Raw genomic sequence first — 14,460 nt, 5'->3', positions numbered from 1 at the left:
AATGTCTAATTATGTGGAGTCATTTTAGGATGTAGTTAGAAATTCTAGTTGGAGACAAAGTTAGATTTCTCCTATAAATAAAAAGGTTTTCCTTCCTTGTAAAGAATGATCCATGAATACTGAACATACTTTAAGATGAATAAAAGGTATTTTCTCTTCTCCATATGTTATTTATCTCATTGTTTATATAGTTTTATAACAAAATTTTTCTTTATAATAAATTATATTAATTATTTTAGGTTGTTCACTCCTTCTTTGAGTGAACGCACACTCTATATAAGGTGAATAAAAAATCTTTTAAAACAATTGATACAATTCAAATTTCACATTATATCTTTTCCTTAAAAATAATAAAAATTATTGGGACCCATGGGTTGTGGGTAGAAGTTGATAGAATGAATACTAGTAGTCTAATAGAGGTAGTTTGTTATTGTCACTTTATTAATCAATCAATCAAATTTAACATATAAGAGGTAAAAGTTCGCATTTCTCTCCCACCTCCCTCTTATTCTCTCTCCGTCTTGTTTCCTTCGTCATTGAAGCATAATCTCAGATTCCAAATCAATATTCTTGCCACAAATTAGGTGATGATTGTTCTTCGATCTTTTATGCATTTCACCTCAATTTTATAATGATCTGGGTACTCGATTACATGTTTCCTTCATTTTTTTAATGCTCATATCTTTGTATTTTGGGATTCAATGATTCTTCGAATTATCTGAGTTTTGTGTACCTGGATTCCGCTTGCATGATGGCTCCGATTACCATTTATGTTATATGTGTCTCTTGTGGAATTCAAAAAGGCTTCTATCCTTTTTCTTTTTTTTTGATTTATGGGCTTCTGATGCTACCAATTACTTTTACACTTCTGTTTCCTAGTTGTTCCTTGTCCTGCTAGCAGCCTATTTTTCTTCCTGGTGTTTTGTTTTGCCAGAGTGTCTGTCATCATTGATATGTTTCCTGATTTATGGAATGTACATTATGACGAGAAATGTTTCCAGGGGAAAATGTTTTAGCTTGAGAATTTTTTTTGTGGGCCATTTTAAGAGTTGGGTTGGTTATATATGGTATGGGATAGTGTCTTGATGTTAGTTTGAATATTGAAGGTTGATAACAATGTCTAATTGACTGTGTATAGAGTAAAATAATAGGGATAGTTGTAAAGGAAATGACTTCAGGTAACCAAAAGCAAAAAAGCATTTGCCTTCAAGGAAAAAATGATTGTAGGATTTTTACAAATGCAAATATGTGAAGGCCCTTGTCACATCCGTATCTTCCTTAAGCTTTTCAGCTGACTGACTCATTATATGTTGGTTCCTTGTAAAAGGTGGTCAAGTTGAAGGAGAGCAGCTTAGTAGAGAGCAATGAGCCAGCGCCCGTCTGCACTTACAAGACCAACTTCAAGTATGATCTCACTGCACTATCAAACGTCTGCTTATGTGCTAATTTAGCTCTGTATGAGAGTAGTTACTTCGCTTCACTACAACCATCTTATTGTGTCTTATGTGTTGTTCATGATGTATCTGGAAATTGCATCCAATAGAGTTTTTTGTAAATTGACACATCTAAGCTTAAGAAAACTGCAAGTTTGTAGTCGTTGATACAAAGGTGTAAATAATTACTTCTCAAATTTCTGAGATGATAATGTCTTTCGATTTTATTGGAGATTGTGTCTGTATTCTTACATTTATGCGCATGCTCAGACTTCCTCATTGCTTGATAGCAATATGACGCTCCTAGGAGAATTTCAGGCATACTCTTTAAAAGTCAAACACCTCTTTTTTCTTTTAATTGTTTGTTTGGAGATTATCCAACTCGTCTTGGAAGATGTTCACATGAAAGTTGAAGTGATTACACTAAAGATCCATAATTTGTAAGCCATGTAGGTGGATCCCCATGTCTGTACTCAACCTTTAATTGTTAGAATGGGGGTAGAGCTAGGAATTTCATCAAGGGGATTTGAGAAAAGCTCTCTTTGTGTCTAGGGTATTCAACAATTTTTATATATACACATATAGAATATTTTTCACTTGTATTGCACCCAAGGGTGTGGCCGAGCGGTCAATGAAGTGGTTGAGAATCCTGAGATCTCAGGACCTGCGGAGAAAAAAAAACACTAGGTGATTCTTCCCATCTGTCCTAGCCTTGGTGGTTAGAGTTACTTGGTACCTGTAGCTGGTGAGGTGATAGGTATTCCATGGAATTAGTCAAGGCGCATGAAAAGCTGGCCCGGACACCGCAGTCATAAAAAGAAAGATCTTTCACCTGTATACATTGTACAATTTTCCGGTGAAGAGGGTTAGTTGAAACCCCTTGGCAGAAGTGTCTCCGCAACTGATGTTAGAGCATTTTTAAAGGCTGAAGTTTATATGCTTGTCTTTTGTTATTGCTGTTCACTTCATACAGTAATTGAGAAATTACAGATTCATTTAATTGGAGTTGACTATAATGAAAGACACCTAGCTTAATACTCCAAAATTTGATCGTGCATGCTGAAACTTCTTACTTTTCTTAAATTTTCTTCTACCTGTTCCTTGTAAAGTGGTCTATGGGATCCAGTTAGGCATTGGTCATTTACAAAGTCAAAACTGCTTATAAGAAGGAATAAAAAAAGTTGTATCCTTTTTATTGGTTTGATGATTATTGGGCCATAGTTTCTACAATTTTACATGCCATACATTGATAATACTCCAATGTTTGATCGTGCATGCTGAAACTTCTTACTTTTCTTAAATTTTCTTCTACCTATTCCTTGTTAAGTGGTCTATGGGATCCAGTTAGGCATTGGTCATTTACAAAGTTAAAACTGCTTATAAGACGGAAAAAAAGTTGCATCCTTTTTATTTGTTGTGTTTGATGGTTATTGGGCCAGAGTTTCTACAACTTAACATGCCAAACATTGATGGCTTCACTATTGATAGTTGGCAGAAGTAGTCCTTTATGAGATAAATGAATGAGGATTTGGAGTTATAAGTTTTAACTTTGAAGTACCAATTTTCTCTTCCTCGTTGCACAAAAGATAGCCCATATGGTGCATTGACAGATTTTTATGCTGTTTGAGATAGTTGTATGCTTCAATTTCTTCCAAATAACTGTTATGTTTTGCTACAAATTGATAACTCAGTCTTCACTGGTCACAGTAAGCTATTACCATGTCCTTGTATAGATAGATACCTCCAACCTTTTCAATCTTTGAATAATTAGATTTATCTTTCTTTTTGTGTGACTGGTAATTGTAAATTCACAGGCAAGAGAAGATTGAAAGACCTTTTGCTTCAAAAAGATAATCGTGTGTGTGCTGATTGTGGTTCTCCAGACCCTAAATGGGCGTAAGTTTCAGCACCTGATGCCTACTTATCTTTCTGTTCGAACAAGTGTGGATACTTTTTGGATAATAACAGGAACATGAAATGCATAATCCACATATCTAATGATTTTATAGTTGTAATTTATGGGCCTCTCTATATATATAGACATAAATGTGAAGTTATAATATTGTTTTTTTTTCTTTTGGAGGTGGGGAGGGGGTTGTCACTTTCTTAGATGTAGCTTTGTTTATTATTTCTTCCTGTTCTTCTATAACTCTTGCCATGTATATAGCCAAGCTGTTCCTGAGGACTGTGTGTTCAGCTAGCTAAGCTTCCCTCATATAGAGAACAACCATATACAGATATCTGTCAGGTTGAGTGGAAAAAGGAAAAAGCGATTAGATGAAAGACTGTTTAGTTCAGTTTAATGTCTGACGTAAAAGGTTAGCCATTAAAGACCTTTGTATTGGCCAATCATTGTTATGATATGGTGAGAAGAAATACATTTGTTATGATTCTGGTAAACGACAGCTAACTCCTTCCTGATATAAGCTTCTGGGCTCAACTATTACGACCATACCTAGCCTACTCATAATTCAAGCAACTGGAATAACATCAAAATACAAGAAAAATCCTATTCTAATAAATTTTAAAGAAGAATGTTCTAACCGCGCGAAGCGCGAGTACATTTACTAGTTATTACATAAAAAGCTATGGTGACAAGTACAAGATATTAGCTTGACTTTTCCTTTCACCGTGACTTAATATTGAATGACATAGATCAAATGTTAATGCTACTTTATGAGTAATAAAATTCATAACTTTCTCAGTGTCAAACTGATAGTATATAAAGGTCTTAATTTAGTGAAATATGAACTAGATGAAGATGTCTATACAACAAAAAAACTATGCCCAAGTTCCAACCAAGTTGGGGTGTCATTATATATGCAAATAAAGATTAAAAATATTAAAGTAATTGTTTATGAAAAGATGAACATGGGGATCATTTTCCAAAATTGAAACAAAAATGTAGGTGTCAAAATTTGGTTTGCAAATTTCAATCACCAAGAACAAGTCAGAACTTAAGAAAATGAGAGCTTGAGGGAGTGTTACGAGAATATAGTGATAACTGTAAATTGGTCTTTGAAAAGTAAATAATTAGCGGGTATTTTGTTGTTTTAGGTTTTAGGTAATAGTGTAAATAATTGTACAAAAATAGGGGCCTCACTTGACTCATCAGATTGGGAAATGGAGGGATTGCATTGAGCCTCACTTGGCCAAGCTGGTTCGAGCTATGGCTGGTTCCATGGCCCTCTTACCAGGTCTGGTCAGTCCAACTTCTTGTTGACATGACCCTTTTATCAGGTTTAATTGAGACAGTTCGGAAGATGATGGCATTGCTTCAACCTTAAAAAATATTTATTGAGTAAACTATGTGCAGTTGCTCTAGTTCTATCTGCCTCTTGTTTCAGAAAACTACTTTTAAGCAAAACAGCATAAATGACAAGGTGAAATGTCATTTTCTTTTACTGGTCAAATATCTCTTACTGGCCATATCTGTTCCAAGTATCTCAAGATAACTTTCTCCTCTTCTATTTCTCTCCCTGAATTTTTTTGTTCTTGCATTGTATTCATCGATTCCAGGTCGACCAATATTGGTGTTTTCATATGCTTAAAATGCTGTGGTGTGCACAGAAGCCTTGGAACTCACATTTCAAAAGTAAGTTTTTCACGGGTATTCTCTTCTTTACTTCAAAGTCGACGCTGGCCATGATTTACTGCTTGAACTAAGCTTTTCTTTTTTGAGATATGTATGTAACTTAGTTCTATCGATTTACTTTTCCTAGGCAGAGAACCAAATTTTTTTCCCAATGTCTTCATAATTGACTGCACAATAATGTTTTGTTGTTCCAAATTCTATAGAGATTGCTACTATAACCATTATCAATGTAGCACATCACCAAGTTCTTATAGCCTTGAACTATTTGTTTGTTGTAATTTAACCAAATTGAGCTTGCTTCCTGTCACTGTAAACGGTAAAATATTTTTTTCCCTTTATGATTGATATCAAAGCACATGTGTGGTAGCTTGCAATTTGTTCACTTAAAAAGGAGAATAGGGTAGCAGTAAGATTGACGAATGTCTGGTCATCTTCGGTTTGACCCAGATTTACTGTTATTGGCAGGTTTCCAGCAACAATTTCCTGCTAAATTTGATTTAAAGTCGTTGAAATATTCAAGTTATCTCAGATTATACTTTTTGATTTCTTAAATCAGTTTGCCAAGATTACAGAAAAACTTCATAAGTATTCTACGTTTCATGGCACATTTTATGTTTGACTCCGTCCTGACAGTTTGATGTGTTGCTAATTGTCTTCTAGCAATCTAGTTCTAAATAACTATCTGTTGCCTCAACAATTTAGTGAATGTTTCAATATTTCTCAAGTATAGAGAGTTATATTGAATTGAAAAGTTTTGTTACTCAACTTTGTTTTTAAGTCGGGACTAGGATCGGTAAAACGCTAAATTTCTCGGTTTCATTTAGCTTACTACATAGCAGGGAGACAAGAACATATACCTAAGCAATGTTCTTTCACTAAAAGTCATGCTATATCTCTAAAATTGTCAAGTGTGTAGATTCATGTTTGCATTTTTTCTGTCATGAGAAATGACAATATTGTTCTTGTTAATACAAAATTTTGATTTTTCCCCTCCTTAATATGACTACGATTGACTATGATGTTGCAGGTTTTGTCTGTGACATTGGATGAATGGTCTGATGATGAAATTGATGCAATGGTTGAGGTCGGAGGTAATGCTTCAGCAAATTCAATCTATGAAGCTTATATTCCTGAAGGCATTTCAAAGCCAGGAGCAGATGCTAGCCATGAGCAGCGTTCTAAATTCATTAGGTTAGTTCAGATGTGGAAGTGTTGTTCTTTCTATTCATCTTTACTTCTTAAAGCAATTTGTATCACTGAATATCGGCCTTCATGACCCCTTCCTTATTGATTGTTGTGTTAGTATTCTAATTTCTAATAGGTCTTGTTTTTATTGATGTAAACACATTTCTTTTCAAGGTCCAAGTATGAGCGACAAGAATTCTTGAAACCAAGCTTGCGTATATTGTCAAATCAGAAAAAAGGATCTCTCAAAACAAGTTTATCTAACAAGATCACAGACAGCTTTCGAAGTTCGAGTTCAACTTCACAAAAATCTGTAAGTTCTAAATATATTATTATTAATATTGAGAATTGTTTCTAAAATATTTCTATGGTTAAAAATAGGCAATATTTCCCTTTTTCTCTTGTAAGAAAGAATTTGTACTTCTTATTTTTTTTTACAAATTTCAACATAGTTAAAGTGAATAAAATTCTAAAGTTCACTATTAAAATTTAACGCCTCAAAATTTTGGGAGCCTAAGCATAGGTCAGACAAACTTCCCCATCATGCATGTAATGTGTCAAATAGTTCTTGTTGGTGTTGCCTAAGACATTCCTTTTTTGTGTGTAATGTACTAAAATGCTCTTTTAATCTTGTCATAAAATACTAAAGATATGTGTAATGTATCAAAATGACCTTTTAATCTTGTGGTCTTAAATATGTCATGTGGGTTGTTGATATCAAAGAGTTGCCAAATTAGGAAAGAGGTATTTTTTTTTGAAACACACTAGCAAACAAATTAAAACAAAGGGAGTACTTCATCACAGGCGAAGTTTACACAATATGGAGTTATTTCACAATAATGTTGAATATATCATTAAATGTTAATTGCATTTCCATAACCAATTTTATGTTGTTAATGCTCAATTTGGTCACAGGAAGGCATGGTAGAATTTATTGGAATGCTGAAGGTTAAAGTAATTAAAGGCACAAACTTAGCCATCAGAGATATGCTCTCAAGTGATCCTTATGTTGTCCTGAATCTTGGGAAACAGGTTAGTCATTTTTTGACATGTGACTTAAATTTTGAAATGAAAGAGAAACAAAAGTTCAAAGTCTTTGTTTTTGGTCATTTGATGAGAAAATGGTCAGATGTCCCCAACTTATTATCGGATTCTCATCTACACACTTAAACTTCATGGGGTCCTATCATCCCAGAACAGTTCAAAACTGAAATTATCATCTCCCTAAATGCTTATGTGGCGAAGTGAGTGTATTTCACTCTCCCTGAGAAAGTGAGCACCGAAAACAAATATTAAACTTTTTGGTATATACATATATATATATATATTCCTTCTTTTCTTTCTTCTTTAGAGAAACTTCTTCCTTTTTAATGATCAAATCTGTCTATCTCCCGCCATTCCTAAGTCGTTGCCGCCACTACTATCTCCACCAGATTTACCATAGAAATTCAGGGGTGATAGGACGATCGTGAAGTTTAAGTGTAGTTGTCGTCAAAAAAAAAATTAAAGTGTAGTTGGGAATCCGATAATACATTAGGGGGGGCATTTGACCATTTCTCGTCATTTTACTAAATGATTGAATTGTGGCAGAATTTGTTGAAAGTTGTCTCTATATTTTGAAAAAATCTTGCGTATTTTGCTTGGCAAATAATTATTAGACCTTTTGATGATGCATACTCTTACTTATACATAGATTGTCGAATAACTAACAAGAAGAGGTTGATTATATATGTCTCTTATCTGGTTCTTTTGTTCAGAAAGTGCAAACAAGTGTAGTAAAGAGCAATTTAAATCCAATTTGGAATGAGGAAGTAATGCTTTCTGTTCCACAAGATTACGGAGTTGTAAGACTGGTAATAGTTCTATTCTACTTGTCTCGAGAATAATGTCTATTAACTTTTTCATCTTTTCTGTTTTTTCTTCATCTTGATATGCTAGCTTTTATTTATACAACTTTTTAGGATTTATTTATATGCTTACAATTATAAGCATTTTGTTAGAGGATTAAACAAGAACTTTCTTTTATTGATTATACAAGATTAAATATGGAACTTCTAATTGCTGAATGGATTATTTTATGAAACTTAATAGTGTCAGAAGGATGAAAATGATTATGTAAAAGAAAAAATATTGCAGTTATTTGGTTGTTTTTCAGCGAGCAAGTTTTATTCCAATGTTTTTTCAGTGTTAAGGAGTTTTAATATAATTAGGGACGTAAAAACAAACTTTATTAGTCGGTGTTAAGTATTTACACAACAATATCATACCAGTGTAAGTAACACATATACAAAGCTAAGAAAAAGAAAAATACACAATTGAATTTAGAGAAAATGAACAATAACAATAAATATGGATTGCATTTTCTATTTATTTATACTTATTTTTTAGTGTAGCATTTTTAAACGCATAAACTTTTTTTTTTTTTGAAAAATGTAACTTTGTATTTACAAAAAAATATCATGCAAAAAAAGTAATGGAATGTTTAGTTACAACCCTCATTGGACATTACAAAAAGAAACTAGCAAGTGAGGTCTAGAACCCATGGAGTCAACTAACAAATCTATATCCCCACCATATTTTGTTTACACAAAAAAATAAAAGAAGTTAATACAATTCATTTTTTGTTCTCTGGATGTTGTTGATTTTGACTTGAAAACAACTCACATTTCTTTTCTTCCATAAGGTCCACCAGATACGGGTTAGGAATTAGTTTCCACCTGTCTCGCTCATAATTTCTTCTTCCAATTGTCTCCAGCTCCTCAACAAATGGAAGTGTTCGTAGGCATCGTCCAGTTTTAACTTGACGTAGTAATATTTTTATTTATAATAGTTAAAATTAAGTCAAGTTGATAAGATGTTAGCCATGTGTTTATAATACAATATTTTGGATGTTGTTGTAAAAATTAATCGATTAATATGAAAATTTGAGTAGCTTATTTAGAATTCTAAAATATCCTGTTAAGAAGTAGATAGATTGTTTTTTCGAATAAGAATATATAAATATAAATTTTGTATGTATTTACAATCTTCAATATTGTCTCAAGGAAAATAAATTATGGGGCCTCAAAATTGTGGGTGACTAAAGCAAACACTAAAAAACGTCTCACTAGAGCCACCCATGTTCCTATCAACTAACGAGGCAACACCAATCCAAAGAATATACTTGCATTATTTTGTGAGACCATTTATTGTGAGATATGGAGATAATTATTGAGTGAAATTGCATTGTCTTTTTCAATTACAACTTATTGACACAAATAGGACCTCGACTATGAGGATATTCACATGGGAATGAAGGGAGGGAAAAATTATTGGAGCTGAAAGAGAGTGCTCTAGGAAGTTGCCTAAAGCAGAAGGAGAGACGTTTCAAGAGTATATGAGAGTCAAGAGGGAAGCTAAGAAAGCTATTATTAAAGCTTGAGGGGAAGCCATATATGGGTCGTTTCGAACATGAACAAGGGAGAAAGAAATATCTAAACTAGTACAACTTGAGAGAAACAGAGTAACGAATTAAACAAGGTGAAGCGTATTAAAGACGATTCTCAATAAGTATTGACCGGAGATTATGAGATTAAGAAGAGATGGGAGGAATAATTTTGGTCAACTAAACACAACTACGAGAACAATAATTTAGATCACCATACATTTGTGTATGATGGAATTTAGATACACATAAATTAGGCCAACAGAGAGGAAGATGTCATGAAAAATATGATTAATGAAAAGCTTGTTGTTCAAGATGGTATCCCATTGATGTTTGAATGTGTATTGGAGAGATTTGAGTAGGATGGGTTACCAAGCTATTCAATGCTATATAAAGAAGTGGTTGGATGTCCGATGAGTGGAGAAAGACCACTTTGAGTACCCTCTTAAGAGCTCTTTTCCTGGTGTACTGTACTCAATAGCATTTATCAAGTCAACAGTATGCCTGATCTTTAGTGAGCCACTTAACGACTTCTGCGAAAGCTATTTGGATAAAAAGAAGTCCATATCAAGCACTTAGCATTTCTCGGTTCTCACTTTACTTCAATCTTTTGTTAAAGTGAATATTGCATACTGCCAAAAATGATCTTGATTCGTAATTAAAATCTTATGTGCAAGCAGAAATTGTGGTACCAATGGTACTATTGGAAATCTGTGGTAAAATGAGAGTGTTATCTCAGGAGACCTTGTTGTTGCTATCTAATCATCATCTTTGTCACAGTCTCAGCCGTTGCTTGATCTTATTCATTCTTTCTAGGAAAAATGTTGCTTGGTTGCTCAAAATATTTCAATTAAGTCCTATGTTGTTTTCCAAATTATGTGTACTATTGGATTCTATGGCCTATGCCTCTTTAAATGAAGCTTCTTAGGACTAGCATTTGGTGTTTCAAAAAGTGAGGTAAATCTGTAAGGGATCATTTGGTAGAATGTATACAAATAATGCTAAATAGAGTGTATTAGTAATGTTTGTATTAGTTATGCTTGCATTAGTTATACAATAGATTATTTCTTATGCATTGTTTGGTTCGGTGTATTAAAAATAGCATGTATTGTACAAATAATCCTTCTTTTTTTGTCCGGCATCTTTATGCCTATGCATTCCCTTGATGCATGTCATATAACCGGGACTTGTGAAATTCGGGAACTATTTCCTGTAAATGCACCTTCTGTTTATGGCGATATTATATCCTTACTCTTTATTTTGCATTCATTTTGTTATCCATTGTTCACCATTACTCTCATCTTTCTTTTTACTTGGAACTGCAGCAAGTATACGATCATGATACATTCTCTGCTGATGATATAATGGGGGAAGCCGAGATAGACATCCAGCCTATGATAACATCTGCCATGGCATTTGGGGATGCTGGAATGTTTGGTAACATGCAGATTGGAAAATGGCTAAAATCAAATGATAATGCCCTGCTGGATGATAGCACTGTAAACATCGTGGACGGGAAGGTGAAGCAAGAAGTAAATCTTAAGCTACAAAATGTTGAATCTGGAGATCTTGAATTAGAATTAGAGTGGATCCCTCTTGACCAATAGGTGTATATAAGATTTTAGAATTTTTTGCTACTTACCCTCCCATTTGTGTTTTTGAAATAATCACATGTATGAACTTTTGAATCAGAAGTATTGGATAATCCATGCTGTTGTATTCTCTCTTGCACACTCACCTGTTTTCTTCCCTAAATTATGCACATGGACTAGATTAGTTAATAGTGTATTTTAAAGGTATATATGTGCCCGAGAGGATATTACAATTCATAATTATATATAGTAATGTATCCACATGCGCACATATATACCTTTAGAATATACTATTAAATAGTGCAGAGGATGAAAGGTCCTTCATAAAGTTTGATACCGTAACAACAATCGATCAAAATTAGAGTATTTTTCAGACCCTTTTATCCCCTTAAAAGTTTTACTTTCAAGTTAAGTCAACAACAACTGTAATAAAAATTTGTCATATATTTAATCTAAGAAAAATAGTGTATGTTAGCATCTAATGATTGAGTAATAATCTATGGAGAAGAATAGTGTAGTTTTAAAACACCATTATTCATGAGGCATAAATTATTTCTTTAAGCCCTGAAGTATGTGTTGCATCTAAGACAAAAGTTAAAAAGTATCTCATAAGCTAGACATGGTGAAATAGTGTAAACTGTTGTTCATGAGGCACACCTTATTATTTGAAAGTTATTGGTCTATGTTTTGCCTCTAAGACGAGAATTATAGTTCATCTCATAAATTAAGATAAAATGTTGCAGTGTTAAGCCTTTTCTATGGAGTGCAACTTGTTGTTTGAAAGTCCTTGGCTAATAAGTCTTGCCACTATGGTAATAATTATACGGTATCTCATAAATCAAGATTTTTTGTCTTTGTAAATTTAAAACTTATAAAATGAGCTAAAAGTGTCTCACAAGTTTTTAAATAAAAAAATAGGACAAGTGAGCCCCTTTTATTTTCCTTTACATTTTTTATTTTTAATTTTAATAAAAAGACTAAACTAATAACATGTTTGTAGTTGTCTCTAGACAACTTCTAAAATTGCTTGGACAACTATTGAAGTTATCGAACGACTAAAGAAGTTGTCTCAATAACTACGACAATTGCTAGACTAAAGTGTAAAAGTTAAAATTTGTCACTTCTACCTAATTTTTAAGACTTGAAGGACTCATACCTAATTGATAAATTAGTTTATCCCTTTAATAGACATTCTCAAATAACTTATTCCTTAGAAGTCCTTGGGCTAAGTCTTGCTTATAAAGCAAGAGGCGTAGAGCATCCGTAAATCAAGACACAATGTGATAGTGTCAAATTTTTGTCTCTACAACAAGATTTATAAAGTATCTCATAAATCCAAATAGTGTCAACCAGAAATGATACAATATTAAGTTTTCATTGATTAGTTTATTTTAATAAATAATTTCTTTTGAAGAACAAAATACAATAGTAGCCCTTACAGGGCATTGACAACAAAAAAATAAATAAATTGACAACTAATTAATTTTTTTAAGAAATAATAAAAATAAGAGGAAAAAGTATATGTCACTCATCTCAATAATTAAATGATGAATTATTATGTACACAAAAATCAAAATGAAAGCTTGATTAAGTAGAATTAAACTCTTATCCTTATCGTGTTTCTCAAACATTATTATAATCACTGTACTTTTACTTCTTCATTTATTAACGACGTTAACCACTGACGTTGACCCTAACGTTGACAACGAAGTCTCTCTGTGCTTTCTCTTTCGTAGCCTAACGGCAAAAACAACCGCCGAAACGGCGAGCAAAACGACGCCGGCTGCTCCACAAACAAAGCTGGAAACCAATAGCACTTGTCTCACGTGATCTTTACGGTTGCTGTCACGTGACATTTGATCGCCGGAATTATCCCACAAGGTCAAATTCCTAGCCTCCGGTAGCGAAGAGGGTGTTTTCTCTCCGGTGCCGGCGAAGAATGAATGTAATTCTGGATCTGTAGATTTTGCGGTTGGATATGATGAGTGTTGATATGGTAATCCGTGCTCCGATGGACGGAGTTCTCTGCCGTATGAATTGGGGGAAAAAATGGAGACAATTATGATGATGATGATAAAGAAGAGAGTGTTTTGTAAAATTTGATCCATTTTGTTTTTTTTCTATAGCTTTGGCTTATCCTCGCAACACGCTTTCTCTCTCTCTCTAAATACTGAAAAAGAGAGTTGGAGTTTGCTTCTCATCAAAGGAAGAAGCAAAAAAGTTATCAAGTGTTTGTATGAAAATCTTTTATAAAGTAGTCCTACGTATGTATAAATTGAAGTATATATTTTTCACTAACTTTTATCACTCTACTACCTATTATACACTTTCCTTCTCTTTGACAAAATATAAACCGCTTTCTTTTTATAGTTTGTTTTAAAAAGAATAAAAAAGATATATATTTAAAATTATTATTAATGATATCTAAATAACATTTGTTATACTTTTGATATATTGATGTAGTGTATATACTCTTTGAATTAACGGGAGGAACACATGCCATTAAATTTAATGAATTTATTTTGCTAGCTGACTCGACTTCGAAAGTCCAAATATAAATTGACATTACTCGAAACGTTGAAACGAGGCAACCAAGGTAAGCTATAGATTATGATTAACAAGATCGTAAAAAGGTAGCAAAGACTATAGCTAGACATAACTGATCTCTTTGGATCGGGTGACATCAATTTAGGCTCTGAAATATAATTTGGTATATCTCATGTACTCACACATGGGATAGGTTCAATAGGGATGACATATGCATCTTTGAAATTCTTCAGGCTGTAAAAAGCAGAACAGACAGATTTCTGTAACTAAGAACTGCAATTACATGACCACATGGTGTCTCATAATGTTGAATCTCCCACAACTACACATCCTTGTGTTTAAGTTTATTATGTACTTCTTTGCTCCTTCAGCAACAACATGCAATTCAACCGTTGATGGTATCACCTAACAAACATATTCAATGTAAAATTGTGAAAATATGCTATTAAAAATTTCAAAGTAAAATACACTTAATTATTATTGAATAGAGAAAAAAGCATACCCTCATATTGCAAGACAAAACAATACTTTTCTGTAGATAAAGATCATATCTTTTTGTCAGCTCAGATTTTGTTTTAGCAGCCTCCTCATTGTGCTTATGAATCCATCTTTGAATTGTTACCCTCATAAATTCAAGAAGTGAAATCACTGGTAATCTCCTTGCTATCCTGTTAACATTACTCA

At 33.2% G+C, this 14,460-nt stretch overlaps 2 protein-coding genes across 3 annotated transcripts; one reads left to right on the top strand and one right to left on the bottom strand.

Annotated features, from left to right (window-relative positions):
- Window positions 1-434: 434 nt before the first annotated feature.
- LOC107008716 (ADP-ribosylation factor GTPase-activating protein AGD12-like) lies at window positions 435-11,374 on the top strand. Of its 2 annotated transcripts, none has more exons than XM_015207857.2 (9): window positions 435-584; window positions 1,328-1,404; window positions 3,248-3,329; window positions 4,953-5,028; window positions 6,056-6,219; window positions 6,388-6,526; window positions 7,129-7,245; window positions 7,971-8,066; window positions 10,963-11,374. In XM_015207857.2, the coding sequence occupies exons 2-9, from the start codon at window positions 1,365-1,367 to the stop codon at window positions 11,242-11,244; spliced, it is 996 nt and encodes a 331-aa protein (XP_015063343.1). In that variant the 5' UTR covers window positions 435-584; window positions 1,328-1,364; the 3' UTR covers window positions 11,245-11,374. The 2 variants fall into 2 exon arrangements, with proteins under 2 accessions (XP_015063343.1, XP_027770652.1); XM_027914851.1 differs by having other exon boundaries at window positions 450-473.
- A 1,360-nt stretch (window positions 11,375-12,734) lies between these two features.
- Window positions 12,735-13,497, bottom strand: LOC107010381. The gene has a single exon (XM_015209660.2). The coding sequence runs from the start codon at window positions 13,335-13,337 to the stop codon at window positions 12,888-12,890; it is 450 nt and encodes a 149-aa protein (XP_015065146.1). The 5' UTR covers window positions 13,338-13,497; the 3' UTR covers window positions 12,735-12,887.
- Between the last annotated feature and the right edge of the window lie 963 nt (window positions 13,498-14,460).

The sequence above is a fragment of the Solanum pennellii genome, chromosome 2 (assembly GCF_001406875.1).
Source record: "Solanum pennellii chromosome 2, SPENNV200".
NCBI lineage: Eukaryota > Viridiplantae > Streptophyta > Magnoliopsida > Solanales > Solanaceae > Solanum > Solanum pennellii.
Note: the sequence above shows the minus strand (reverse complement) of the source record. Positions and strands in the feature narration are given on the sequence as shown.